This window comes from Ostrinia furnacalis, unplaced genomic scaffold (genome assembly GCF_004193835.3).
Source record: "Ostrinia furnacalis isolate ACB-3 unplaced genomic scaffold, ASM419383v2 OfSCF2054, whole genome shotgun sequence".
Taxonomy (NCBI): domain Eukaryota; kingdom Metazoa; phylum Arthropoda; class Insecta; order Lepidoptera; family Crambidae; genus Ostrinia; species Ostrinia furnacalis.
Window position 1 is genome coordinate 533013 of NW_021132293.1, and position 27290 is coordinate 560302.

The 27290-nt window shown below is 36.6% G+C and overlaps 4 protein-coding genes across 5 annotated transcripts; 3 read left to right on the forward strand and 1 right to left on the reverse strand.

The window, feature by feature from the left end:
- The first annotated feature begins 622 nt into the window (after window positions 1–622).
- On the forward strand, window positions 623–4427 carry LOC114354519 (carcinine transporter). Its single transcript, XM_028306936.1, has 8 exons — window positions 623–670; window positions 1001–1243; window positions 1419–1586; window positions 2020–2278; window positions 2354–2980; window positions 3189–3370; window positions 3730–3908; window positions 4155–4427. The coding sequence occupies exons 1-8, from the start codon at window positions 623–625 to the stop codon at window positions 4348–4350; spliced, it is 1902 nt and encodes a 633-aa protein (XP_028162737.1). The 3' UTR covers window positions 4351–4427.
- Window positions 4428–10871: 6444 nt separating this feature from the next.
- On the forward strand, window positions 10872–12180 carry Catsup (zinc transporter catecholamines up). The gene has a single exon (XM_028306978.1). The coding sequence runs from the start codon at window positions 11100–11102 to the stop codon at window positions 12144–12146; it is 1047 nt and encodes a 348-aa protein (XP_028162779.1). The 5' UTR covers window positions 10872–11099; the 3' UTR covers window positions 12147–12180.
- A 955-nt stretch (window positions 12181–13135) lies between these two features.
- RpS18 (ribosomal protein S18) lies at window positions 13136–14305 on the reverse strand. The gene is made up of 3 exons (XM_028306989.1): window positions 14195–14305; window positions 13876–14061; window positions 13136–13436 (listed from the first exon to the last, which is right to left on the reverse strand). The coding sequence occupies exons 1-3, from the start codon at window positions 14195–14197 to the stop codon at window positions 13167–13169; spliced, it is 459 nt and encodes a 152-aa protein (XP_028162790.1). The 5' UTR covers window positions 14198–14305; the 3' UTR covers window positions 13136–13166.
- Window positions 14306–16265: 1960 nt separating this feature from the next.
- Fs(2)Ket (Importin subunit beta Fs(2)Ket) lies at window positions 16266–24543 on the forward strand. 2 transcript variants are annotated; one of them, XM_028306916.1, is made up of 11 exons: window positions 16266–16442; window positions 16922–17163; window positions 17255–17435; window positions 17526–17785; window positions 17873–18059; window positions 18149–19290; window positions 19692–19862; window positions 19945–20067; window positions 20776–20910; window positions 22207–22364; window positions 22865–24543. In XM_028306916.1, coding segments are annotated over exons 1-11 (2658 nt in total). In that variant the 5' UTR covers window positions 16266–16384; the 3' UTR covers window positions 22866–24543. The 2 variants fall into 2 exon arrangements, with proteins under 2 accessions (XP_028162717.1, XP_028162716.1); XM_028306915.1 differs by lacking the exon at window positions 22865–24543 and having other exon boundaries at window positions 22207–22368.
- Window positions 24544–27290: the final 2747 nt, after the last annotated feature.

Genomic DNA, 27290 nt, shown 5'->3' on the forward strand with positions numbered 1-27290 from the left:
CATTTTGACAATTATTAAATGTTCTCCAAACGCTACATAACTTACACAATGTAATGTAGGATGTGTAATGAATTAAAAACTAGATAATAAATTGACATCAACACAAACGTATTATGTACAAGATTCTCAGACACTCAAGTAGTATCTAATCATTATGAGATCACCTATACAAGATAGTAATGATACTTTTAATTATCCAATAAGCTGATCCTAAATAAGGGCCTACGCCCTACGCAATGTTGATCTGCCTAGATGCTTCTAGGCTTAGGATTTTCGGAAATCATTTATCACCCAAATAAACTAATGACAGTAACTCCGAAATATATTATAATTAACAGACTCGTACCTCGTTTGTATACAAAAACATGAATTGACCCATTTAAAAGGTAACATAAACAGCCTAATAAGGTATATCCTTCCCATAGTTTCGGCGTATTCAATAAACACGTACCTACTCTTTGATTAATTAGATTAAGTTATGTATGGCTTCCCGTTCACTATCGCCACTACAGGTAATATCCACTAGAAGTGAATGGATACAGTTCGCATTCATACGCGAAGAAAGTTTAAGAAACTGTTAACTATAGTTCTTTTTTTATTTTGCTGTGTCTATCAAAAAGTGATGACTAAAAATGATAAAAAGTCGCCTAATTACGGCACCAGACAACCGGTCACCGGTTCACCGGTATTTATATTTCGTTTTTTTAATAGTGCAGTCATATTCATAGAATTAAATGCAAATAAAAAATGTTTAACCAAAAAATTAGTTATATTGTTAAATCAGATCCAGAATGTGTACTTGTGATTAACATTGCCCCTGACACGCGCGGCCGCGAACTAAGGTTACTCTACCTTCCCTTGATTTACTGTAGTAAACAAACTGTTACTTATTCTTTGATATAAATAATAATATTATAACTCATTTATCGTGAGTGACTAAGTTCAAGGTGTTTTAATTAATAGTAATAGTTATTTATTTTATAAAAATCTTTCTTTATAGGTTAAAGAAAGCAATGAAGACGCTATTGATTTAGACGATCTCTTACCGAAGATTGGCGAATTTGGTCTTTACCAGAAGCTTTTGTTATGGCTCGTGTGCTTGCCAGCATGTCTACCCTGTGGATTTTGTGCTTTCAACCAGCTTTTTATGACAGATACCCCCGACCACTGGTGCAAGGTTCCCCAATTGGAAGTATTGAACTTAACACAACAAGAACGCAAAATACTGTCTATACCTAATCAGGTAAATAACATAACAAAACACATTTAAAAATAAAGTTATCCAGTCTTGCAGTTCAGAGATTTCTAAAGATAAATTTCCTATGCAATAGTTGCTAACCTAACCTACCTACTGCTGATTATTTTATAAGTACAAAATTAGGTATCTTATTTTCACAAGTTATTCTTGCTACTTTTAGATCAATAGTAACTCAACATTTGAGAAGTGTTCTCGATATTCAGTGAATTGGGAAGAAATAATTAAAAGTGAGTATCCAATAACGGTGAACACAAGTTGGCCTCGTGAGCCCTGTTTGGATGGTTATGAATACGACACGTCTGAAGTTAAATCGTCAGTTGTAATTGATGTAAGTATGCCACTCTAAATTACTACATTCTTATAGCTATACGTAAATGTAAGTGGATAATACAAAATTTCAATCAATCCGAAATCGCACTGATAAACGAAGCCTTGACCGTAAGGCGTTCATTAGGCCTAAGATGCGCGCCGTGATAACTTTTATCGACGTCATAATGTATGGGCAAAATCGATAAAATGGCGTGATAACCGCTTAATCGCGGCGCGCATCCTAGGCCTACATAAGTAGTAAAAATCAATTTATGAGGCTAACATAGAGTTCCACAAAGTTATTCATCTCGTCTCGTTTTAAATTTTGGGTAACTATTTATGAGTTTATAGATCAAAGGTAATGATAAATTAATCCTTCCTAATTTTACCTACTAAGTAATGTGCCAAGTGATTTTATTGTCACCGCTTCATCTATAAATGTTTGCCTTCAGTTTGATTTAGTGTGCGAATACGATGTCTACCCAACTCTTGGTTTGGTGGCTTTAAATGTTGGCGGACCAATTGGAGTATACACCTTTGGAATATTAAATGATCGCATTGGTCGGAAAAAGTCATTCTTCGCATGCTTGAGTACCTTGCTTTTTGGTAGTCTATTGACAGCATTTGCACACCAATATTGGACTTGGGTACTGGCGAGAACTATTGTGGGATTAACCATACCAGCTGTCTATCAAATACCATTCATAATTTGTAAGTAGACATTATGACAATGACTTATTACAGAAGTGATATGAATAAAGATTTAATTTTTGTTAATAATTTCAGCTTTAGAATTAGCAGGTCCCAATTACAGATCCTTCGTAACCGTCATGACATGTATATTTTATACATTAGGCTTGATTTTACTCTCAGGGATAACATATTTATTAAGAGACTGGAGATCCCTTGCACTGGCGACATCGGTACCATTTTTATTTTATTACTTTTACTGGTTCGTGTTGCCCGAGTCTCCGCGTTGGTTATTAATGAGAGAGCGGCTTGAAGAAGCCAACACTATCTTAAAAAATATCGCAAGAGTGAACAATAAAGAGTTGCCAGAGGAGTTCACCATAAAACTTCAAAAATTAGTACTAGAACAAAAAGAGAAAGGATGCACAACGACAAAGAATGCTAGTGTGTTTGCACTTTTCAAGACGCCGAATATGAGACTGAAAACGTGTCTTATAACATTAAATTGGTGTGCCTCAGAGATGGTTTACGTCGGATTAAGCTATTACGGTCCGGCTATCGGAGATAACCAGTATATGAGTTTTTTCTTGTCCTCGGCCGTTGAAATACCAAGCTACCTTGTATGCTGGGTTCTGATGGATCGAGTTGGAAGAAGATGGCCGCTCTGTCTTTCGATGGTTATTAGTGGAATATTCTGCATTGCTACTGTACTGCTTCCAAATGGTAATATTTTTAACCGACTTCATTTGTTTTCTAATCAAAGTTAATTGAAATTAGATGATAGGAAAGTTGCATCCGTTTGATGATTTTTAAACATAAATTGTCTGCCCAATCAATAAAATCATAACGAATAACTAAAACTTTACCTACTTTCATTATTGTTTTTTTGCAAATATTTACTTTATTTTCGCACATATTATCTACTTTACAGATGCTATAACAGAAACGCTTATATTATACTTGATATCAAAATGCTTTATATCTGCCTCCTTTTTGATTATCTATCCTTACGCCGGAGAATTATACCCAACCGAACTAAGAGGCGTTGGAATCGGAACATCCGCGTACATAGGTGGTTTGGGTTTAATTATAATTCCCTTTGTAAATTATTTGGTAAGGGTCAATTGTATTTTTCATCCGACTCATGTAGAGATCGTTTTCGTAATTCCTTATCAATCCTCGTTTTACCATGCTACCCACATTCTTGACAATGTAACAAACATCTGAAGTTTTATTTAGTAGTATTTTTCTAGATACTTAGCATTTCATTTCATTAAAACGAGACTATTTAATTTTAGTAAAAGAAACTATAGCACTTGGTAGCGTCATATTTTCAGTTAAAATAAATTCAATTCGTCATCTTCATTAACCGTCATCACCAAATCATAGTATGTAGCAAATCAGTATAATTCACGTAAAAATGTAAGAAGGTAAATATTTTTTCTTGTCTGTATGGAATCATTTTTTTCTAGGGTTCTAGCAACCTAATTTTGCCTTTATTGGTAATGGGAGTTTTATCAGTTATTGGCGGAATATCGTGTCTTCGTTTACCGGAAACGTTACACACCTCTCTACCACAAACAGCAGAGGAAGGAGAAGAGTTTGGCAAAGATTGGACCTACCGAGATTGCTTTGTATGTGGAGGTCAAAGGTAAGCTGTCTAAAATAGTCGACAGACATCCGACATTTTTTGTGCGAAATTGAGACCCCATTATTAGAACCTGAATAATAAAAGCCTAGCACTCATCGATGACGTATCTATTTCGTGTAGGTATAGCGAGTTATTAATAATATTGTAATTTTTAAAAACTACCTAATAACTAAGGACTAAAAAAGAAACTTTTCCAAAAAATAATGTACCTACCTTAATCTTTAATTATCATTTTTTTACCTTCAGGCAACCTCTGGATGCTGAATCTTACGAAAACTTAGATCATTTAGAATTAACCCAAGCTCCTTTAGTGCTTGACGACGAGGTTCCAGAAATACCTGGCAGAAGACGAAGTTCAATGCGAAAACTAGTCCGGCAGTCAAGCGTCGTGGAGACACAAAGAGACAGAGATGGCAATATCAACTTAACTTATTGGTTTTAAGTTTAAAGATTTAAGGGCTTATTACAATAAAGTAAACGGTCGTTGAATACTTATTTGGATCGAAATGTAATTTAAACAGACGTATAAGCAACGTCTGTTTTATTTTTTGTAAATAACACCAATAATAATGTCTAATTTGCACACATAATAATGTTATTTTACGTTTAAACTTAATAAATTAAAAACTGATAATATCCATGTCCCGTTTAAAATCGTTCAACTCACTAAACTATCTACACTCGGCATCAAAGAAATGGCACTTCCATCTACAATAGCTTTAAAGATTTTCTTCTGACACAATCATGGTGCCTCATCAATATTGGTGTTATTTGAAAACCCAATAAATAAACTTTAAGAAAAACATTTTTTTTATAAGCAATTTACAGGTGCCATAGCTAAATGTGACTTGAAAAAAGCCTCNAATGCGTTTATTAAAGTCAATAATCGAAAAATATAGTTGATTTTTGTGATGTTTTTAATAACTAAGTATTCACTGCAATCGATTAATGAACCGCGGAAATAATCGATTTTATTATACAAGAAATACCCCAGCACTAAATCTATTCCGTTTCACACATTCCGTTTCATAAATAAAAAATATTTTTACATCGTATTTAATTAAAATATAATCAATAGACTCAGATTTTACTATATTTCAAGACAAGTAGTTAATTTTTTTTTATTATATTGCTAATAAAATACAAATATTTTTTCAGAAATATTCTGCATAATGTAGTATGCGTAATATGGATAACCTTGAAGTGTCATACGGATCATCTTACGTGAAAAAGACTATAATTTGCACACATAATAATGTTTAAAAACTGATAATATCCATGTCCCGTTTAAAATCGTTCAACTCACTAAACTATCTACACTCGGCATCAAAGAAATGGCACTTCCATCTACAATAGCTTTAAAGATTTTCTTCTGACACAATCATGGTGCCTCATCAATATTGGTGGTTATTTGAAAACCCAATAAATAAACTTTAAGAAAAAAATTTTTTTTATAAACAATTTACAGGTGCCATAGCTAAATGTGACTTGAAAAAAGCCTCATTTGGGGCTCACCTCTGGGACCAATTAGACCAATTTTTGTGGTTATAAAACCAAATAATGATCTCCCGTGTCCTTTTTAACAGATGGATAGCGATTATTCCCAATTTAACAGATTTCTAACCATAAAGCCTAGGTACCTACTGCTCAAGCGTAACTATCTATCGCTTTAAGAATCTAAGAGACACTGGATTCTTCTAAAGACACATTTTTGGGGTAAAATCCTTTCCTATAATGAAATGAAGTTTAGAATTCCTTAGGCCTTCAAATGCCAATATTGGTAGGAAGTGAGGATGCATACGTTTGAAAGTGCTTGTCGCGGGAGGTGCGATTTATTTGACGCCGAGTGTAGTATTTTCCCCTCTATTCTAAAAGCATAAAATTGGCATTCTTAAAAACATTTAACTGTGACTATTTCGATGAATTTTAATAAGCTAAGTATTATGGGATCATGAGAACTCCATTATGTGTTATACCTTTTATCGTAAAAATAAAACAAAACTGCTAAACACAAGGATAAACATGATGATTCACATTTCATTTTCCCGCCAAGAACTGTTTTTTTTTTTTATAAAATGGCTTCGTATGGTTAGCACGTAAAATTTTTAGCGTTATGAGTAGAGATGGGTAGTGGGTAAAAACCCATTTCACCCGATTGGGTTAAAACTGGGTGATTTGGGTAAAAACCCGGTTTTTACCCATTATCACCCATTCTGGTGGGTGAAAACAAAAATAGCGTTTTTTTTAAGTGAGAAGTGGTATTTGTTGCTAAGGGGGCGTTCTAGTGTTACGTAATGCAATCTGGGGGGAGAAGAGGTCTTGAAAAACGTTACAATGCGTTACAGTGGCGGAAGGGCGGTTCGATTTCAAGTTTTTAAGCAGAAGTACTTTGTAGTTGGTGTTGTTATTTGTAACTTTATACCGTAATGTCATCAAAGAGAGAGTTTGGCATCTTTGGCATCCACCCCTCCCCCCCTCCATGTCCTTGCCATGATCACAAATTATTGTGTTTGTCCGTCTGTCCGTCTGTCACAGCCGATTTACTCGGAAACTATAAGTACTACAGTGATGAAATTTGATGGGAATATGTGTTGTATGAACCGCTACAAAATTATGACACTAAATAGTAAAAAAAAGAATTGGGGGTGGGGCCCCCCATACATGTAACTGAGGGATGAAAATTTTTTTTTCGATGTACATACCCGTGTGGGGTATCAATGGAAAGGTCTTTTAAAATGATATAAAGTTTTCTAAAAAACATTTTTCTTAAAGTGAACGGTTTTTGAGATATCAGCTCTCAAAGTCGTAAAAAGTATGTCCCCCCCCCTCTATTTTTATAACTACGGGGTATAAAATTCTAAAAAAAATAGAGGTGATGCATGCTAATTAACTCTTTCAACGATTTTTGGTTTGATCAAAGTATCTCTTATAGTTTTTGAGATAGGTTGATTTAACTGTAATTTTGGTTAAGTTATTGTGCTTACACTGAAAACGATGGCTGAACCTTATAAGATAGATCAAAAAATATACTACAGTATTGTACACCTTTTAAAATCCGCGATGATATAAAATCTTTATAATGTAGGTCTATAGCCCTACGCCTTTAGCTCGGAATATTTATAAATACATATATAAAATTAATATTCATACATAAAAGTACAAGGCAAAATATCGGGAGAGTTTAGGCTCCATTCACCAGGTGTATAAATTGACATAATAAGTTTATTATATTTGCTGCTACGGAACCCTTTGTGCGCGAGCCCGACTCGCACTTGGCCGGTTTTTATAAAATAAAAATTGGTCACATCATCATAACGTGATCAATTTTACGATTTGGCCACAATATAAATGCATATTAGTGTTAAATTTGACTTATTACTTATTAATCAATAAACTTAAATGAGAAAAATTCAATAAAAATAAAGAAAAGATACCAATTGAAATAATTATAAAATTATTTGTTTTCACCCGGTGTAAACACCTAGGTACGGGTGGAATGAAACGGGTTTTTATTGGGTTTTTACCCTCATGTGGGTTTTTACCCGGGTGGAAACCCATCTCTAGTTATGAGTCGCATCTCAAACTAATTTGAAAATTATAAATAACTTGAAAAAATTGAACTGCATTATACCTATGCATAACATTGATGAAACAAACGCTGGCCGACGAAACACCGTATTACACTTGAAAAGGACATCATCCATTTTGGTCCAAAATCAAAAGTGCCGGCCAAAAAATAAAAGTGCTGTATTCTGATAGAATACATCCGCCTTAGCATTTATTACTATGACGAATTAATATTTATGTAGGTATACCATGATTGATACTTTTGGAGTCGGTGCAGGCAAACTTTACATGTTTCATAATCTTGGCACCGACTCCAGAAGTATCAATCATGGTATACCTACATAAATATTAATTCGTCCTAATAAATAAGTAGGTTATTAGTAATTATTTTTCTACTTTTTAATGTAGGTTTTTTGGAGTCGGTTTTATTTTTTTTTATAAAATATTTTAGTGTAGGTTTTTTGGAGTCGGTTTTTATTTTTTTTATAAAATTTTACTTATTTCTTGCTTTTTAGTTAACTAATTATTACCTTGATGTTACCACTGAAGGTAGGCAGTACATTGAGACCATATTCTTAATGTATATTATAAAAAAGTTCATCCCCAATTTAACACCCTTGGGGGTGAAATATTTTCTTCAAATTCACATGAAACCACTCTTTTGATAATACCTATTTAACAAAAAAATAATCGTTCAAATTGGTTCATAATTGGCGGAGATATTGCGTATAAAAAAGTTCATCCCCAATTTTCCACCCTTGGGGTTGTTTTTTTATTATTAAATTTAAATGGGACCACCCTTGAGGTATTACCTATACGCTGAAAAAAGATTTGTTCAAATCGGTTCATAATTGGCGGAGTTATCGCGTAACAAACATANAGTTATGAAGTTCTAATGGCTCTAATTGAATGACTGAGAGGTTTGATGACTCTAATTAGGCTTTTATTGATGGGATACTTGGAATTGCTCTAGGGCCAATGAGGAAGTTGGAGACATTCAGGTGAATGAAACGGGTTTTTATTGGGTTTTTACCCTCATGTGGGTTTTTACCCGGGTGGAAACCCATCTCTACCTATGTGTGCGTGAACTGTGTATGTGTGCGTGGACTTTATGTATGTATGTGTGCGTGGACTTTATGTATGTATGTGAGCGTTACGTACGTGGGTTTAGTACAGGGAATTTAACACCAGGCTGTCAATTAGTAGGTTCAAAAATTTGACAGAGAGGGCTCTCTATTTCCTATGTATTACTTTTCTCTATGTCTGTGACTGACAGACTGACGTTTCTTCTTCTTGTCTTTTTCTGGCTGGGCTGGGAATGCCGTAGGGAATGCAAAGGGATCGATCAATATCCAACTCCGCATGAAGCTATAGATAAAAATGGAGGCCACACTCCGAATACCTACTTGAAGCACAACCTATGTATCACTATCTCGCTCTCTGTGGGCAGACTCTCTCTTTCTAAATAAACAAAAAATGTAAATTTGCTCAGTCAATGAAACTCAATATAAAATCTTTATTTCTTGACATAGGTATCATTAAATAATAAGTGTAAATACTGGTAAAACATTTTAGGAAGAAAATTTTACTGTGAAAATACAGAGAAATATGTTTACAATGATCCAATGTCGGAAATCACGAAATAAACACTTACGCGTGGAATCTTAAGTTACTTCCGGGACACCACGTACAACCGCAACCACGCACTACAAAATTTTGCACCATTTCTTGAGATAAAACAATGATTAGGTCCTGTAACAAATCTCAAACGAAATTAACTGCATAGTAAACAAAATAGTAAACAACCGCCATGATGGGCAGGATTGGACCGACGTTGCCACATGGTACCGATTTCCCAGGAATTGGGATTGCAGTTCCCTGATTCGTCAACACATTTAACTAACCTAAACGGTCGACAATTTTGTAATTTTTAATTTAAGTAGGTAATCGTAGTTCAAATATTTAATTATTTATTTGTTTAACTTCTGATTTGGTTAGTGAATTGGCTATTTCGAAGAATTTACTAGATTTAAATAAGGAGATAGCAATACTACAGTCCACACTAAAAAGAGAGGTCGGCCCAAAGAGAGCGAGATAGAGATAAGTAGGTATTTGACTCAAGTTTTTGTTCCAAGTCTGGCCTCCATTTTTATCTTTAGCTTCATGGTAAATAGTTATAATTTTTTTGTATGTTTTTGTCATTTATTATCAAAAAGAGTTTCCTCCCGTATCTAGAACGCTATCCGAAGGTCAGCAGCTGCTTCACCTTAACCATATGTTAAGCCAATAGCTTCTCGGAAGGGATGTGTAAATATTTATTAAAAAAAAAACATTCAACATACTATAATATAGCCTGACCAGTGGGTCTAGTCAAAATGCCATCACAAACCAATAGGAAGTTTTCACTAATGTCAGTCGCCGCGTCACCAGTAATTCGATTCGATCGGAAAATGGCAGCCAAAAATGCACATTGAACCACCAACGACGCGGCGATATAAAAGTTCATTCAAAATCGAATAAAAGTTAAAAAATGTCTATGACTTTGCGATTGTTTTTACTTTTTCTAGCTTTTTTTTTTTAATTAGTTTCTTCCTTCTTTCTGCTCTCAGTGGGTCTAGTCAAAATGCCATCGCAAACCAATGTGAAGTTTTCACTAATGTCAGTCGCCGCGTCACCAGTGATTCGATTCGATCGGAANTAGGTTTTTTGGAGTCAGTTTTCACTCAAAAAGTACCAAAGTCCCGACTTGGCGAAAAAAAAAACTGGCAACGCTGGTGTCAGCACAGCACCCCGATTACGGTAACTTTTAACGTCTACAATCCAGACGCGTTTCTGATTCTGCAATACGATTGGTCAAAACAGCTGACGTACGCTGTTGAACGACCAATCGTATCGCAGAATCGAGAAGCGTGTCTGGATTGTTGACGTTATAAGTTACCGTAATCGGGGCTCAGTTGGGAAGAGCAGTCGCCCGGCAGAAGGTCGTCGGTTCAATTCCCACCTAAGGCAGTTCGTTTTTTCAAGTTATTTATAATTTAATTGAGATGTTGAGAAAAGATAATGATCAGCTTAACAGCTTCCATTCCTCTAATCCATATCTGTGTTCCATTCCATTTAAGTTTTAATTTTTAATAGAAAAGAGTCCATAAAAGAATCAAGTAATATAATTTAGCATGAAGACCCACGCTGAACTGTCCCACCGAACTCAATGACAGGGGGGCGCTACCATCGTTCAACTATATGGTTTCCAACATGGCAAAAATCGGAACCAGCGATCCGGTATTGACGGTGGCGCCCCACTGTCAATGTCATCGATAGGACAGTCCAGTATTTTGGAACTATACAAGTTACAAGTTTGGCCCGAATTTGGCACAAATCGGAACCAAGCCATTATCTTATCTGACATGTGCTTGCTTGACACTGACAGTTGAATGACGAGTGGATGTGTGGAAGAAAGGAAACGATGAATGTGGCAAGCAGCAAGTTTTTGTTTTACAAATGTACAATGAAACTACAGTGAATTAAATTTTAGTCTTATTATCAAGATAACTGAATCCTGCCTACAGTTTTAATGTGCGCGGAATTGAAGATTAAAAGTTATTAGTCACACCAATCAATTTAGACATGATGTTTGTGACGAGAGAACGAGTTCTACCATGTGTGATTTTGATTTGTACTGTTATTGCAGTGGTTCTGGGACATTCCCACTCGCATTCACATGGGAGTGAACCACCGGCATACAAATACTCAAAGAGTGCAAATGAACAACATAAAACTGAAGAGAATGTCGGTGATTACGACTTGTACTTTAAAGCATTGTCTTCTACAATATTCATAAGCATTGTCCCATTCTTTATATTATTCTTCATACCCATTGATGGTTCTGTAGAAAAACAACCATTACTTAAAATCCTATTATCGTTTGCTTCTGGTGGTCTTCTTGGTGACGCTTTTCTTCATTTAATCCCCCATGCATTGACCTCCACTGAAGATACTGCTGGACACAGTCACAGCCATACACACAGCCACCAGAATGATGATGAACCCCATGGGCCCCATGATATTACTGTGGGTCTTGGAGTTCTTGGTGGAATTATAACATTCTTAGTAGTAGAGAAGACTGTACGTCTCTTTGATGGAGGCCATGGACATTCTCATGGATCTGATAAGAAGAAAAGTGATGATAAGAAAAAAAAGGCCAAAGATAAGAAGGATGAAATAAAAATTGCTGGTTATCTCAATCTTGCGGCTGATTTCACACATAACTTTACAGATGGATTAGCTATTGGAGCATCATTTATTGCAGGAAATAGCATTGGATACATTACAACTGTAACCATTTTATTACATGAAATACCACATGAAATTGGAGATTTTGCTATACTTGTGCAATCAGGATGTTCACGGAAGAAAGCAATGTTGCTACAATTATTGACAGCCTTTGGAGCAATTTCTGGGACAGTAATATCAATTTATCTTCAAGGTTCAAGTGAAGGACTTGTTTCTTCACTTATATTACCATTTACAGCTGGAGGATTTATTTATATAGCAACTGTCTCTGTTATCCCTGAATTGTTAGAAAGTTCTAGCAAATTATCTCAATCAATAAAAGAAATATTAGCTCTATTAGCTGGTGTTTACATGATGGTGATTATAGCACAATATGAATAATGCAATTCCATTCCACTTTGTTTCAATGACCCAAGTGTTAAATTGAACATTGGCATACTTCATTCATAAATTATCATCACACTTTCATGTAGGCCTAGTTTAAGATTTTGTAATTGATTACAATACTGTTTGATCTTTTATCTTGCTATTTTCAGAAATGTAAGTAAACATTTATAGACTAATATTATAATAAAGTTTATTTTTTTTAGTTGTGTATTTTCTTTACCTTTTTGCCTACTTGTAATGAGTACTACCACCATACTTATCTGTAGGGGTATCACCTGTAGGGGTTATGCCCTATGTAACCCTCAGAAACATGTAAATGTTAAGTTTATTGACCCATTCATTTACTGACATTAATTCCCAGAGACCTAGACATCAAATATTAAAACAACTTAGGGCTCTAAAGTACGACCAACGAGAAGCGATACCAAATGTAAACAAACCCGTCATGGTCATTTGGAATAGCAGGGGTTTGACTATATTTTGGCGGGAGAACGAGACATTACGACAAATACACAAGCTGGGAAGAGACAGAATAGATAGTTCGACAGTTGAATCGACCTTTTGTATCGCTGCTAGTTGGCCGTACTTTAGGTATTCTGTAGTGAAGGTGTATTCAAGTATTCTGACAGCATAGCAATGTCATTAGAGTATTGACTAGTATTATATTATCTGTCTGTGGTATTGCTATAGTTAATAATGCCTATAAAGCAGCAGCTATGGACCGAGTATGTATTGTTCGCAGTCCATACAATGATCTTATGAACCTGCTTTAGCTCTTAACATCTAAATTAAATAAATTTAAAGTTAACTAAGTAAAAATACATACAAAAAATCAAGCTACACAACCAGATCTAAAGTGAAAATGAATGAATTGAACACTAGCAAAGAATAATTGGTTAGTGTAATTAGTCAATGTAGATCATAAATCATTTTTGAACGGTAATCAGAGAGTAATCAAGGTTCAAAACCATTAAAAATCAAAATGGATTCAAAGAATCTTTTATTTAATATAAATTACTTCTTCTTAGACACACCAACAGTTCTTCCCCTCCTGCCGGTGGTCTTAGTGTGCTGACCACGCACGCGGAGGCCCCAGTAGTGCCTCATACCTCTGTGGGCACGAATCTTCTTCAACCTTTCCAAGTCCTCACGCAACTTTGAGTCCAAATTAGAGGAGGTCAACTGGCTGTATTTGCCATCTACAATGTCCTTTTGCCTGTTCAAGAACCAGTCTGGAATTTTGTACTGTCTTGGGTTGGACATAATGGTGATAATCTTTTCAACCTAAAAAGAAAGAATTATTACGTTTTATCAATCAGTAAACAAATAACTTAATTGTAAACATAGAAACTGAATTGAGTTTTGTTGTCTTCTATTCTATTCTTTCAACAAAGGAGAAGACATTAGACAACCTAAAACCCAATTTATTTTCAAGGATAGATTGAGGCTTTCCAGCTTTTGATTATTCAGGTACCTACTTGAATTTAATTATGTAGTTTGGCCAATCGAAGGCCAGATCTAGTTCTTACTGTAGTTTCTTGTTTGTTATATCAACATGAATTATTTTTACTCGAAAATTAATAAACATGATGCAGTAGGTTCAGTCAACAGCACTTCAGACTATTTTGGTAGAAAAATAGCACGCAACTGTGCAACATAGTTTGAAATACTGTTGTCTGTACTTATAAGCAAATTTAAAATCAAATAATACTGCACACTGTACCTCTTCTTCGGTGCATTCTCCAGCACGTTTGTCCAGATCAATGTCGGCTTTTTTCAATACAATGTTTGAGTATCTGCGACCAACCCCCTTGATGGCAGTCATGGCAAACATAACTTTACGTTTGCCATCGATATTGGTATTCATAATACGCAAGATATGCTGAAATTTGTCCGGAATTACCAACGACTGAAACAAAGATATTCACACTTATTACACATAAATATTCCCTGGTATATACAGATTACATCCTACCGGCACGAGCCAAACGTTTTGAAATTAAATTATCCATGCGATTACTTTATTATAAAAGGATTACTACCATTTTGGTAAACTTAGATCGGCACAACGTCCGCGAACTATACCACCACAACACGAAAAGACATGAACGTCAATGTCAAATTAGCACAACCGCATGCATGTCAAACAAGTTCTCACAACGTTCGGATACGCAATAAAATTATAATACCATAATGAAAATATCCATTGGGGCAGTCATCTACAAACCTACCCAATTCACCCTTAACAAAGGGGAGAGGGGGTTTTGTGGACTTTGTGGTGGGAAATAATGTCCCTTAATTCATAACTAGCTTTCCGCCCGCGGCTTCGCTCGCGTGGAATTTTGTCTGTCACAGAAAAACTTTATCACGCGCGTTCCTGTTACAAAAACCGGGATAAAAACTATCCTATGTCCTTTCCCGGGACTCAAAATATCTCTATGCAGGCGTGAAAGAGAGACAGACAGACAGACAGAGTTACTTTCGCATTTATAATATTAAGTATACACTGGTCATCACAAAAATCGACCCTCCCGCGACAAGCACTTTCAAACGTATGCATCCCCACTTCCCACCAATATTGGCACCATTTAAAAACCTAGTTCTAAACTTCATTTCATTAAAGAAAAAGTTTTTACCCCAAAAATGTGTCTGTAGAAGAATCCAGAGTCACTTCTTCAAAAAATAGGTAGTTACGCTTGAGCCAACGTTTATGGCTATAAAACTGTTGAGTTGGGATTAATCGCTATCCATCTGTTAAAGAGGACACGTGAGATCATTATTTGGTTTTTTAACCATAAAAATTGGTCTAATTGATCCCAGAGGTGAGCCCAAAGTGAGGTCTTTTTTCAAGTCACATTTATTGTAGGTATATCGCGTTTATGTTAATCGTTTAATTGTGTCAGTAGAAACGAGTTTTCCTGTAAAACGTAGGTGGGCCGATTTTTATGATGATCAGTATAGATGGCATGCAAAATTTTATCAAAGTGGAATTCATCATTTCCCATTGTTCAGCTTCAGTACAGGCACACACATGCTATGATTTTTCATAAAATTGTCTGTTGTTTCTATGCTAGTTCTTCGCCCTGCTTTGCTTGTCATTTTATTAATGTAAAATAAAAAATGTAATACTAAAATTCACATGAAACAATGATAATATGGTTTCTAATAGTTTTAATAACATATTCAACAAAATAATGTTAAATCTTGACGTTCATTTTTTGATTAGGTATGTAGAGCAAAAAAACCGCGCTGGAGACATGTGTCATTAAACGTTTTTCTCTAAAACCAATAGTTTGGCTGGAAAAAAATATTTTCCATTTTTGTTGTAAGTATGGAATGAAACATAAAGTGGTCGATTTCGACTACTTAAGCCTTGACAGATCTTGCTTTGCCTCCTAACTCTCGAACCTCATAACTTGGTTTTAGAGAAAAACTTGTGCAGCATTTATTCATCAGAATAACGTATTATAACCTATAGATAGGTAATTTTTTCAAATTGAAATTGTGAAAAAAATGTCCATATTATGTCCTTAAATCGCAATTTCGATCCATAGTGCGGCGGAAACTTATTGAGTTTGGGTTCGTTGGATTCGTCTTCCTGAGCACTTTGGTGCTAAATGTTGATCAGGGCCCAGAGATTGAGATATAACTAAAAAGTGTAAAATAAAATAATAATAATAAAAAAAAACTTTTTTAAAAACAAGCAAACAGAACAAAAGAGGAATAAATTCAATAATATGCGCGATACAAGCTTTCGAAATTATTTGAACCTTGCATACAATTATTTTTTTCGTTTTAGTACAAATAACTGCTTTTCAGAATAAAAGCCTAGGCACAGAGACCACTAATTTTTTGTCGGCCGGTACTTGAAACGGGCTGTTAATCAGTATGACGTACAAGAATTTATTACTCTTTAGCGACACGTATGATGAGGACATGTAGATGAAAGTGGGCACTGCGCACATTACACTGATTTAGTATCGGACGATTCTTCATACAAATTGAAAGTTTATTAACGCCCTAATGGAAGCCAGCAACTTAAAGTGTGGTGTATCCAAATATCAAAAATATTTTTTTTTGTTAAAATTGACAGTTATCTATTTCAAGTTTGAATTTAATGCTGGTAACATTGACATTTTGTGAATGTTCCTTCGTCGTGTGCCGGTTTCTTGAGTTTTTCGGTTACCATTTTACTCTTTTAGCCTGAGTTTGTAAAAAGAAAGGGGAGCAAGATGCATACGGAGACGACGTTAACTCTTATACAAATATTAGAGAAGACTATTTCACCAGGTAAGTAACAAGTTCCATGTAATTTATCGTTGAGCATGGCGTTTCATTCAAACTGTCAATGGACTCGCATTTCATGTCATTGGTCTAAATTAGTAATCATCGTTTACCATGTAATCTTTCACTTATCTGCACATTATAAGCATTCAACATTTTACAATAATGATAAACTATTACTTGTTCATATCGACACAATAGCACGACACGCATAACTGTCATTTAGAGAAATTTCTAGCTTACCATGTTTTGGGGACAACTAGCGAAAAGAACCTACCAATATGTTTATTCTTTTATCATGATTATTTGCATTAGCATAATGGTCTTTATATTGTTGTGATTTGTTACAATCAACTTGAGTTATCAATTTGAAGGTTATATTACTATTTATTTAAGACTTCCACCCCTTATGTCCAAAAAAATATGTATATTTTGCCTTGTAGTTTAGGTCAATACATATTAAAAAATGCTTATTTGATTTTCAGATCGAAATGAACTGGAAGCAGCTGAAAAATACTTGGACCAGGCAGCGGCCACCAATTTCACAACATTCATTAAGTTACTATCAGATGTACTCGTCCAGGGTGGCAACAGCCAAGTGGCCAGGATGGCCGCTGGTCTTCAGCTTAAAAACCACCTTACCTCTAAGGACCCTAATATGAAACAGCAGTACCAACAACGGTGGCTTGCACTTCCTGAGGACATTCGACTATACATCAAAAATAATGTAATAACTGCCTTTCATCACTACTCCAGCCTGAAATCCAGTTAAATAATACACAATTTTTTTATTATGTTTATTTAATTGTTTCTTTCAGATTTTGAATGCTATAGGAACAGAAAATAGCAGACCCAGTTCGGCTGCTCAGTGTGTAGCGTACGTAGCTGTTGCAGAGCTGTCAGTGGGGCAGTGGGGTGACCTCATCCCCATGCTGGTGGAAAATGTAGTCAATGCACAGTCAACAGAACTCAAAAAGGAAGCTACACTAGAAGCTATTGGTATTTATTTATTGAGTTACATTTCTCTATACCTGTTACTTGTTTATCATTGTTAAGATATTGCTATTGAGTCTATTCTCATCATTCCAGGTTACATTTGCCAAGAAATTGATGCTGAAGTCTTAACTGAGCAATCCAATCCAATCCTCACTGCTATAATTCATGGGATGAGATCATCTGAACCAAGTTGCCACGTTCGCTTGGCTGCCACCCAGGCACTCCTCAACTCCCTGGAATTCACAAAAGCTAACTTTGATAAAGAAAATGAGAGGAATTTTATTATGGAGGTTGTTTGTGAGGCAACTCAATCTTCTGACATGAGAATAAGTGTTGCAGCTCTTCAGTGCTTAGTAAGTCTGCATTACTTATAATTAAAAATCATAATGGCACATCCAAATCAAATTTCATAATAATCATTGTATTCATCTCTTCATTAGGTTAAAATCCTGTCTCTCTACTATCAATACATGGAACCATACATGGGACAAGCCCTTTTCCCTATAACCTTAGAAGCTATGAAATCAGACATTGATGAAATTTCACTACAAGGTATTGAATTTTGGTCTAATGTCAGTGATGAAGAAATAGACCTTTCCATTGAGGAAGCAGAAGCAGCTGAAGCCGGTAACTATACCTTAGTGTTTCTAAATTATTATAAAGTTTAGGACTGTATTACTTATAACCTAAAATTAATAACTTGTTTTTATTTTTAGGACGACCACCAGTCCGCACTTCCAGGTTCTATGCCAGAGGAGCCTTGCAATACCTAGCACCTGTTCTCATGCAAAAGCTTACCAAACAAGATGACTCTGATGATGAATTAGAGTGGAATCCATCCAAAGCTGCATCAGTGTGCTTGATGCTACTGTCAAACTGCTGTGAGGATGAGATCGTACCACATGTCCTACCTTTCATAAACTCAAATATTAAAAATGAGAACTGGCGATACAGAGAAGCTGCTCTAATGGCTTTCGGATCTATTCTGGGTGGTTTGGAAGCAACAAGTCTTAAACCACTGGTAGAAAATGCAATGCCAACTTTGATAGATGCAATGTACGACTCGAGTGTGGCTGTTCGAGATACAGCTGCATGGACCTTTGGAAGAATTTGTGAAATAGTTCCTGAAGCAGCGATCAATGAGTTATATTTAAAACCGCTGTTAGAAAGCCTTGTAAATGGTCTGAAAGCTGAACCTCGTGTTGCTGCTAATGTATGCTGGGCATTCACTGGATTAGCTGAAGCAGCATACGAAGCGGCAGACCAGACAGATTCGAATCAACCTAAGACATATTGCATGTCCACCTACTTCGACTTTATTGTACAAAGGCTTCTAGAAACAACTGATCGTCAAGATGCAGCACAACATAACTTGAGGTCAGCTGCTTATGAGGCACTTATGGAAATGGTGAAAAATTCTCCAACTGATTGCTATGTGACTGTTCAAAAGACCACCATGGTGATATTAGAGCGATTGCAACAAGTTTTGCAAATGGAAACTCATCTCTCAAGCCAAGCAGATCGTTCTCAGTTCAATGATCTTCAGAGTCTTCTTTGCGCAACTTTACAGTCTGTGCTTCGTAAAGTGACGCCTGAAGACGCACCTCAGATATCTGATGCTATAATGACTGCTCTCTTGACCATGTTTGCTGGTAATGCTGGCAAGGCCGGTGGTGTTCAAGAAGACGCACTTATGGCAGTGTCTACTCTGGTTGAAGTACTTGGAGAAGGGTTCCTCAAATATATGGATGCATTTAAGAGATATCTGTATGTTGGTCTCAAGAACCACCAAGAGTATCAAGTTTGCATTGCAGCTGTCGGAGTTACCGGTGATATTTGTCGCGCACTGAAAAGTAAGGTAAGAATCAAATGGACTTCCTTGTTATTATCTATTTTTTAAATGTCTGGTCTGAAGGTGTATAACAAGGGTGGCCAACCGTTCGATCGCGACTATTAGTCCAATCGATCGTGGCAAGGCAAAAAATACTACATGATTGTGTACTAAACTATGCTGTTTCATTTGAGATTTCAAGAAGTATGTAAGTGGTAGATTACCCAAGGTTTCGTTAGTAAACAGTAGATCTTATGGTCTAATCAACTTGGCCACCCCTGTAGGCCTAGGATGTGCGCCGCGATAAGCGGTTATCACGCCATTTTATCGATTTTACCCATACATTTTGACGTCGATAAAGTATGTCACGGCGCGCATCTTAGCCCTTCTGGTGTAAATAAACTCCAACTTACTCTTAATTCTTTCAGGTGCTGCCCTATTGCGACGAAATTATTTACTTGTTGCTTGAAAACCTTGGCGACCCTTCAATCCATCGCTCTGTTAAGCCACAAATATTATCTGTATTTGGCGATATAGCCCTCAGCATTGGTCCTGATTTTGCCAAGTACTTTGATGTCGTCATGCAGATGTTGCTGCAGGTAAAATTGATATTGTAATTTGTGACTACTGAGCAAAAGTCAATTTATTGCATGTTATAATCACTTTACAAATAATTTGCAGGCCAGCAACGCACAAGTCGATCGCAATGACTACGACATGGTAGAATATCTAGGTGAACTAAGGGAAAGTGTGCTGGAGGCATATACTGGAATTATTCAAGGATTGAAGGGTGTTGATGGAGAGGTAAGAAATCCATTTCACTTGTTCTGTTTATAATGGAGTTTATCACACTCAGATAGTATTTTTCTTTTATACAAAATGTTTATCTTCATCTTCTAAATACTCTTCCTAGAAGAGTGTTCAAAATCTCAAAGAAACAGTGCAAAGGCGATCGCATTGCTTGTTAAGCGAACGCGAATTGACCATTGACGTGCTTTTATTTGAACTGTCAATATGCAGATCTCAAATACATTTTGTATAATAAATAAATAAAGTTTATTTCGGTAACTTACTCATTTTTAGTTACAAGTATTTGGGGTTTCCTATTAAGCAACCAGTTTTACTTATGTTAGGAAGCTGTATGACGTTAAAGATGACATTTATCAATATCAAAGTTGTAACGTGTTCTTTTAGGAAAGTTGATGAGAGAAAATGATGAACAATATTGTGTAGTTGACAATTAGTAGGGANCCCTACTAAATGTATATATATTAAAATCACTAATGCCGTTAAATTAGTTCCAGTGAATCGTTAAATTTTACTCTTCTTAGGAGATATTGTATCTTTTTTCCCTCCCAGCCACAAACATTTAGCAAGTTCTGAGAAGGAGCATCTTAAGTATGCAGGTTGAATACTTGTACTAAAATTTTTTGTAAGAACTTTATAACCTCTATTCTGGCAAATAAACGCTTCTTATCTTATCTTAAGTAATGGCTACCGTGTAATCTGCAGGTCCGGTCCGACGTGGCTCTGGTGGAGCCGCACGTGCCCGCGATCGTGAACTTCATGATCCAGGTGGCGTCCGACCCGGAGCGCACGGACGGGCACATGTCGGTCATCGCGGGACTCACGGGCGACCTGTGCACGGTAAACTCATTTATTTTTGCAAGAAGGCTTTTAAAAAGCACTTATACGTCCCCTTATTAACCGTACCACTGCTTCGGGATAATAAATGGATAATTTAATACTTGCTACTTACATAATTGCTATAGTCTGGTCTGTGAGCACGTAGAATTTTGTCCAATGACTCCAAGCTACCCATCCTTATCGCTCGCGCGTAATTATGTTGCTATCGCGCTCGCACACTTACTGCGGGTGCCAGTCGCACAGTCGCGAACAATTTTTCGCAATTGGACAAAATTCTACGTGCTCACGGACCGGGACTTTACTGAGAATCCCGACTAGCGCCACGGTAATACTATCATACAGTATTGTAACTTCATATAAACGGACGAAACGCGAGATTTCCTTCGAAATTCAAATCTCGGTATGCGCTCGACATGCAAAAGTCGGAGGTGTCGCGAATGTGCCACAGTAATAAACGGACGATGTGTTGTTTTTTAAACAGTAAGTGCTTTTTTTTATAAAAATAATTACAAGTACCTATTTATACAGGGTGTTAGGTAAATGGGACCATAAGCCGACACCGGCCCATGTTGAATGGTATGGTGAAGTCAATGACATCATTATTTTTTCAATTTTCATACAAAATAAAATTTATAAAATCAGATTTGTATGAAAATTAAAATTATTAAAATGATGATATGAATTTACTGACTTCACCATACCATTTACATGCACATGTTAACATGGGCCAGTGTCCGCCCACAAACCCATCCACCCAACACCCTGTATAATAGTCAAGCATTTTGTACGCCTTAGTCGAGGCGCATACATTTACACTCACAAAATAAGATTTTTGTTACTAAATCGTAACACATCTTTTTTTAAATTAAATCTACTAATCACAAAATAACATGCATTTTTATCCTATTCCATTCAAAGTATTTTGTTTGTCAAAATAAAATAAAAAATTACAATCACAAAATACATTTACAAAACTAGGTAGAAATTCTAAGTAGGCAGATGTAATGAAAATAGGGTCTGCAGATGGGCAGCCCTATCGCATGTTGTCATGCGGTGACGTACCGCGCGGCTGTTCACATTTATTTCAAAAATATGGCCGAGTTGGAATACTGTATAGATAGTATTGCCGTGCTAGCGCACTCCCGGCTAACTACTAAACTTCGTATAGTTCGTTTCGTAGTTTCGTAAAGTAGCCAGTGAACTTTTTTTAAAATTATCTTTCACGGCTCTGGGTACAAGCAGTGAAGTTATAATGCTTTCAAAAACAACAGACTTAACCTTCTAATACCGTACCAGGTGTTCGGCGTGCGGATGTTGCCGCTGCTTGAGACGCGGCCGCTTCTCGACCTGCTGCAAGCCGCCCGCCGCTCGCGCACCGCGCGCACCAAGACGCTCGCCAACTGGGCCACCAAGGAGATCCGCAAGCTCAAGCAGCAGGCGCCTCTCACTAGCTGGTAAGTGTGCCCAATACATCACATTCAGTAACTATTTAGGTCTCCAGACAGGCTAGGATGCGCGCCGTGCGTGATATACTTAATCGACGTCAAAATATATGGGAAAAATCGATAAAAATTGTGATAATGGCGTGATAACCGCTTATCGCGGTGCGCTTCCTAGGCCTCTACAGCTGTGTCTCCAGAAATAGGGGCCAGCAATCAGACCCTTAAAATCATGTCTTACTAGCTGATAAACTGAAAAGTAGCATAACGGGCCACTTTTTTTTATTATTGGCGGCGGCCGATTAAAACAAATGGCGACCAAGAACTCATTTTTGGAAGATTCGATCATTCCTTTCAGCTAAATGATGTCTACTGCTGGACAAAGGCCTCCCCCGAGGATTTCCACAACGATCGGTCTTGTGCCGCTCTCATCTAGGCACCTCCCGCGACCTTCACCGGATCGTCGTTCCACCAAGTCCTTTTGGAAGATTGTACGAGTTTTTTTTTCTTTTCAGATTTGAACCATGGTACAGCACTGATGTGACTCTATTCCAAACTACATATTGCTGGTAAATTAAAATATATTGGCAGGTCATATCATGTCGTTATTCATATAAGTCGTTAGGTGCATTACATTTTGGTCTTTATTGGGCTTTTAATAATTTTCAGCAAAACAATGTTAGGTCGAATTTATATTTTTTTAAATGGTCAAATATACTCTCAATTTTTTTAGATGACAAAAAATTTAATAATTTTTTTGTTTATCAAAAGGAAATAAGTTTTGCTGGAAGTTAATCCTGTTTTCTTTATAGAATAGTGTGTCTATTGGTCCGCATTTGATGCACCTAGCGCAGTAATATTGAAATTATTTATGTATGCCTGACCGTAATCTTTCCATAATGATCTTAAAAGTCAAAGCATTTTTTTCTTCTTTGGTATTATAAATACAGACAGTGGCTGTGGTATCTTTACTTATATGAGGTAAATGTGATTATTTGAGAGAAGATTAGTGTGAAAGGTGATGTATGTTAATTTAGGCATGCACATGTGCAAGGGACTGTGAATTTTATAAATTATTATTGTTTTGTAAGATGCATGGAAGGTAGCGTGAATGGTTATGAATGGATGTATTGATGCGTGCGTGATTATCGCAGATGTTTTATAAACTTAGGCATGTGTCAACGTAATGTGAAAGTTGGTGTAATGTATAAGATTCCGTCAACGTAATCGAGTCGAAGGACGCCATATTGGTGACAGTTACTTTTTCTTCATCACATTCCAGTCTCCTCAAAATCAATAACAGATATTTTTATTTTTACATAGCTTGTAATATAATTTTCCGATACGTATAGTTATTACATTTTGATGTTACCCTAAATTATTAATTGAGTTTATGTTAAAGTATAATAGAATCGAACTGTGATGAATAAAAAGTCTTGCCTTCTATTCTCGGGGTCGCGTTATTTGTACATATGTAATTAAAAACTGTTTTCTGTTTAATGTTTATCTAAATAACACGTTGAATACCGGCCCAAATTAAAAATTAAAAACAACACGTAAAATATCATCTTGCAACACTTATCCCATGAAATAATATCCACAATATTGGGGAAGAGATGAATTAATTTGCCCTAAATAATTTGATTCGATTTGAGCATATTCAACAAATGTGTTCAAAAAGAGTGGCACAAATTATGCCATTCTTTAAAAAAGTAAAAGCATTTTAAGAATCGTCAAGTTTTTATTTCTTGTTGCAACCAAAATAACGTTGATATAAATTAATTTCTTACGATAATTATTACTCGTTTTCATACATACAAACACATTACACAATGGGAAGTTTGATATTTAACAGCAATAATTATTTCTAAATATATTTTTGAGTGTCTGCTAGTCTGTGAGCATCACTGACAGGGATGATGTTTGCGCGAATTATGCAAGATTTAAATGAAAAGTGTATTAATTCATATATAATAATTTTGTTACACCGCATAAAAGGATATTTATGTACATATTTTAAACTTTCAAGTTCTGGAAACAATTGATATTGATTATCAGAAATCCAAAAATGTGTAATATGTACCACTATTTTAAGTATGATAGGAGAATGTGTGAGGACTAGTGCCATGCCATGAAAGGTTCTGAATTAGAATCATAGGCATCCAGTCGTTGTATACCACCCACTTTTCCTGCGCGAATCAAAAATCAATTCAAACATTTTGTTACATCTAAACTCTTTGGTTTGACTACTACTACTATGTAAACTGTTCTATGATAATTAAAAACATTTAGAAATTAAACATTTGTTTCTTTTATTGCCTAGCTTTTAATATTGTTGTAAGCGTGCCTGGCTGCTTTACAGGTGCCACTCCAAATCATCCTATACACACACACCCTGTTTTATTACACCGCGTAATGAGGGCTATCGCGTATGAATTCGCCGCTAAGGGCGCTTGTGTAGATTGTGGTCAACGAAATAATAAGCCGAAATCGCAAGTCATTGTCTACAGTGGCTCCAACTGGTGAGCGCATATACCCGTATTTGAATTGATAGAATTGACGCAAAACACAATAACTGTGTGGGAATGAGAGAGAGGATCGATTATATTTAATANCCCAACTAATATTATAAATGCGAAAGTAACTCTGTCTGTCTGTCTGTCTGTTACGCTTTCCCGCTTAAACCTCGCAACCGATTTTGATGAAATTTGGCATAGAGATAGTTTGAGTCCCGGGAAAGAACATAGGATAGTTTTTATCCCGGTTTTTGAAACAGGGACGCGCGCGATAAAGTTTTTCTGTGACAGACAAAAATCCACGCGGGCGAAGCCGCGGGCGGAAAGCTAGTATTTAATAAAAACATCGTTTTTATCTTAGCGAGACTTATGGGGTTACGCTATGCAACGTAGGTGCGCGCTGAGGTACTTAATCTTATCTATGGCTGAGAGCCCAAACGTAGTACTTATTCTTATCTATGGCCCAAACCGACTTAACTATCGGCCAACTCAAAATAGAGTGCATTACCGCAGCAAAATTTTTATAAATGTTGTGCTTAGAGAGTCGAGAGTATAGCAGATAATTAGTCCATCGTGAGCAGAAGTTTGTCCACTAATAGCAAAATTCGTTCAAATTATAGTTTTAAAGTTATTAGGAAAAAACATATATTGGTTATGGCTATTGGAGCGGGTACCACTTTCCATACATTTGTGCCCATCATCCTTTACTTTCAATTTTATTCCAAGAAGAAAATTTATTTTATTTTATTTTATTTCCAATTATTTTTTAATTAAACTTGATGTAAAAAAGAATAGACTTTCTATTTTATTTTATCGATTTTTGTGACATGCAACGTTTACCACTGTGCGGTGGGACTATGGTTAAAATAAATTACCCGTAGACCCACTGGCAAAAACTGTTCAGAACGGTGGGACAACGGGTAAAAAAAATTACCCGTGGACCCACCAGGGGGACATGTTGGGGGGACCACGGGTAAACGCCGAAAATTTTGCTGGGGTAACGTTTCAAACATTACCCCAGCAAAATCTGTTTTTTCCTAATAACTTTAAAACTATAATTTGAACGAATTTTGCTATTAGTGGACAAATTTCTGCTCACGATGGACTAATTATCTGCTATACTCTCGACTCTCTAAAGCACAACATTTATAAAAATTTTGCTGCGGTAATGCACTCCTCAAAATCTGTAGTCTGCGCTAACTCGCACTAAAAAAATGTAAGATGCGTCTTTTTACTTATCAGGAGCAGAATTTTATTCTAAATATTAGGTACTACAAAAAGCAAGCGCCCCTTTAAGTATAAAAAATAAAAGGAGACATGTCACCACGCCACGACCCATACAAAATTAATGACCCAGACAGGCCTGACAAAAATTTTGTGAAGAACCCTATCCCATTTATTTTTATTATATCTAGTGCATCTTCTTCGTTCGTTCGTTCGTTTCAGCCAAATGATGTCCACTGCTGGACAAAGGCCTCCTCCAAGGTTTTCCACAATGCAGGGTCCTGCGCTGCCCGCATCCAGGTAATTTTCGTACTCCATATCATTGGTGGCTCGTATGCTGTTGTGTCCGAAATTAAAACCTCCTTGAAGGAAGTCCCAGACTGGGGTCAACGCAATTTAGTCCAATTTAACCCTACACAAAGACACAAGTTTGCGCGTTCACCGCCAAAAAGTTGCCGTTTGTACGACAAACCCGCTGTTTCGAGAGCACTCCCCTAACTGCCTCAGCCAATATCGGAATCCTTGGTGTCGACATATCGAGCGAAGTCCAGTTCCGTGGTCATTTAGAGGGTAAGGCTAAATTAGCCTCGAAGAAGCTTGGTGTGCTCAATAGATCGAGACGGTATTTCACTCCAGCCCATCGTCTGCAACTTTACAAGGCGCAGGTTCGGCCTCATATGGAATACTGTTCTCATCTTTGGGCAGGTGCGCCCCAGTACCAGCTTCTCCCTCTGGACCGCATTGAACGGAGAGCAGCTCGAATCGTTGACTGCCAGGACATTTCGGATCGGCTTGACCCCTTGGCGCTGCGTAGAGATGTATCCTCACTGTGCATCTTCTATCGCATGTATCACGGGGAGTGCTCCGAAGAATTATCCGGACTTATTCCTGCCGCCACTTTTCGCCACCGATCTACCCGACAGCACTTCCACCCCCATCACTTAGATGGTTGGCAGTCCACAACAGTACGTTTCTCTAGAAACTTCCTGCCCCGTACAACCAAACTGTGGAATGGACTGTCGTCTGCGGTGTTTCCGGACGGATACGACCTGCAAGCTTTCAAGAGGAGAGCGTATCTTTACCTTAAAGGCCGGCAACGCACCTGTAACGCCCCTGGGTCTGCGGGTGTCTATGGGCGACGGTAATCACTTACCATCAGGTGATCCGTCTGCTCGTTTGCCTCCTATCACATAAAAAAAAA

Coding starts and splice junctions, on each gene's coding strand:
- LOC114354519 (XM_028306936.1), top strand. CDS start 623: ATGACTAAAAATGATAAAAAGTCGCCTAATTACGGCACCAGACAACCG. Junction 1,244..1,418: donor TACTGTCTATACCTAATCAG/GTAAATAACATA, acceptor TGCTACTTTTAG/ATCAATAGTAACTCAACATT. Junction 3,371..3,729: donor TTCCCTTTGTAAATTATTTG/GTAAGGGTCAAT, acceptor ATTTTTTTCTAG/GGTTCTAGCAACCTAATTTT.
- Catsup (XM_028306978.1), top strand. CDS start 11,100: ATGATGTTTGTGACGAGAGAACGAGTTCTACCATGTGTGATTTTGATT.
- RpS18 (XM_028306989.1), bottom strand. Junction 13,437..13,875: donor GAGAATGCACCGAAGAAGAG/GTACAGTGTGCA, acceptor CTTTCTTTTTAG/GTTGAAAAGATTATCACCAT.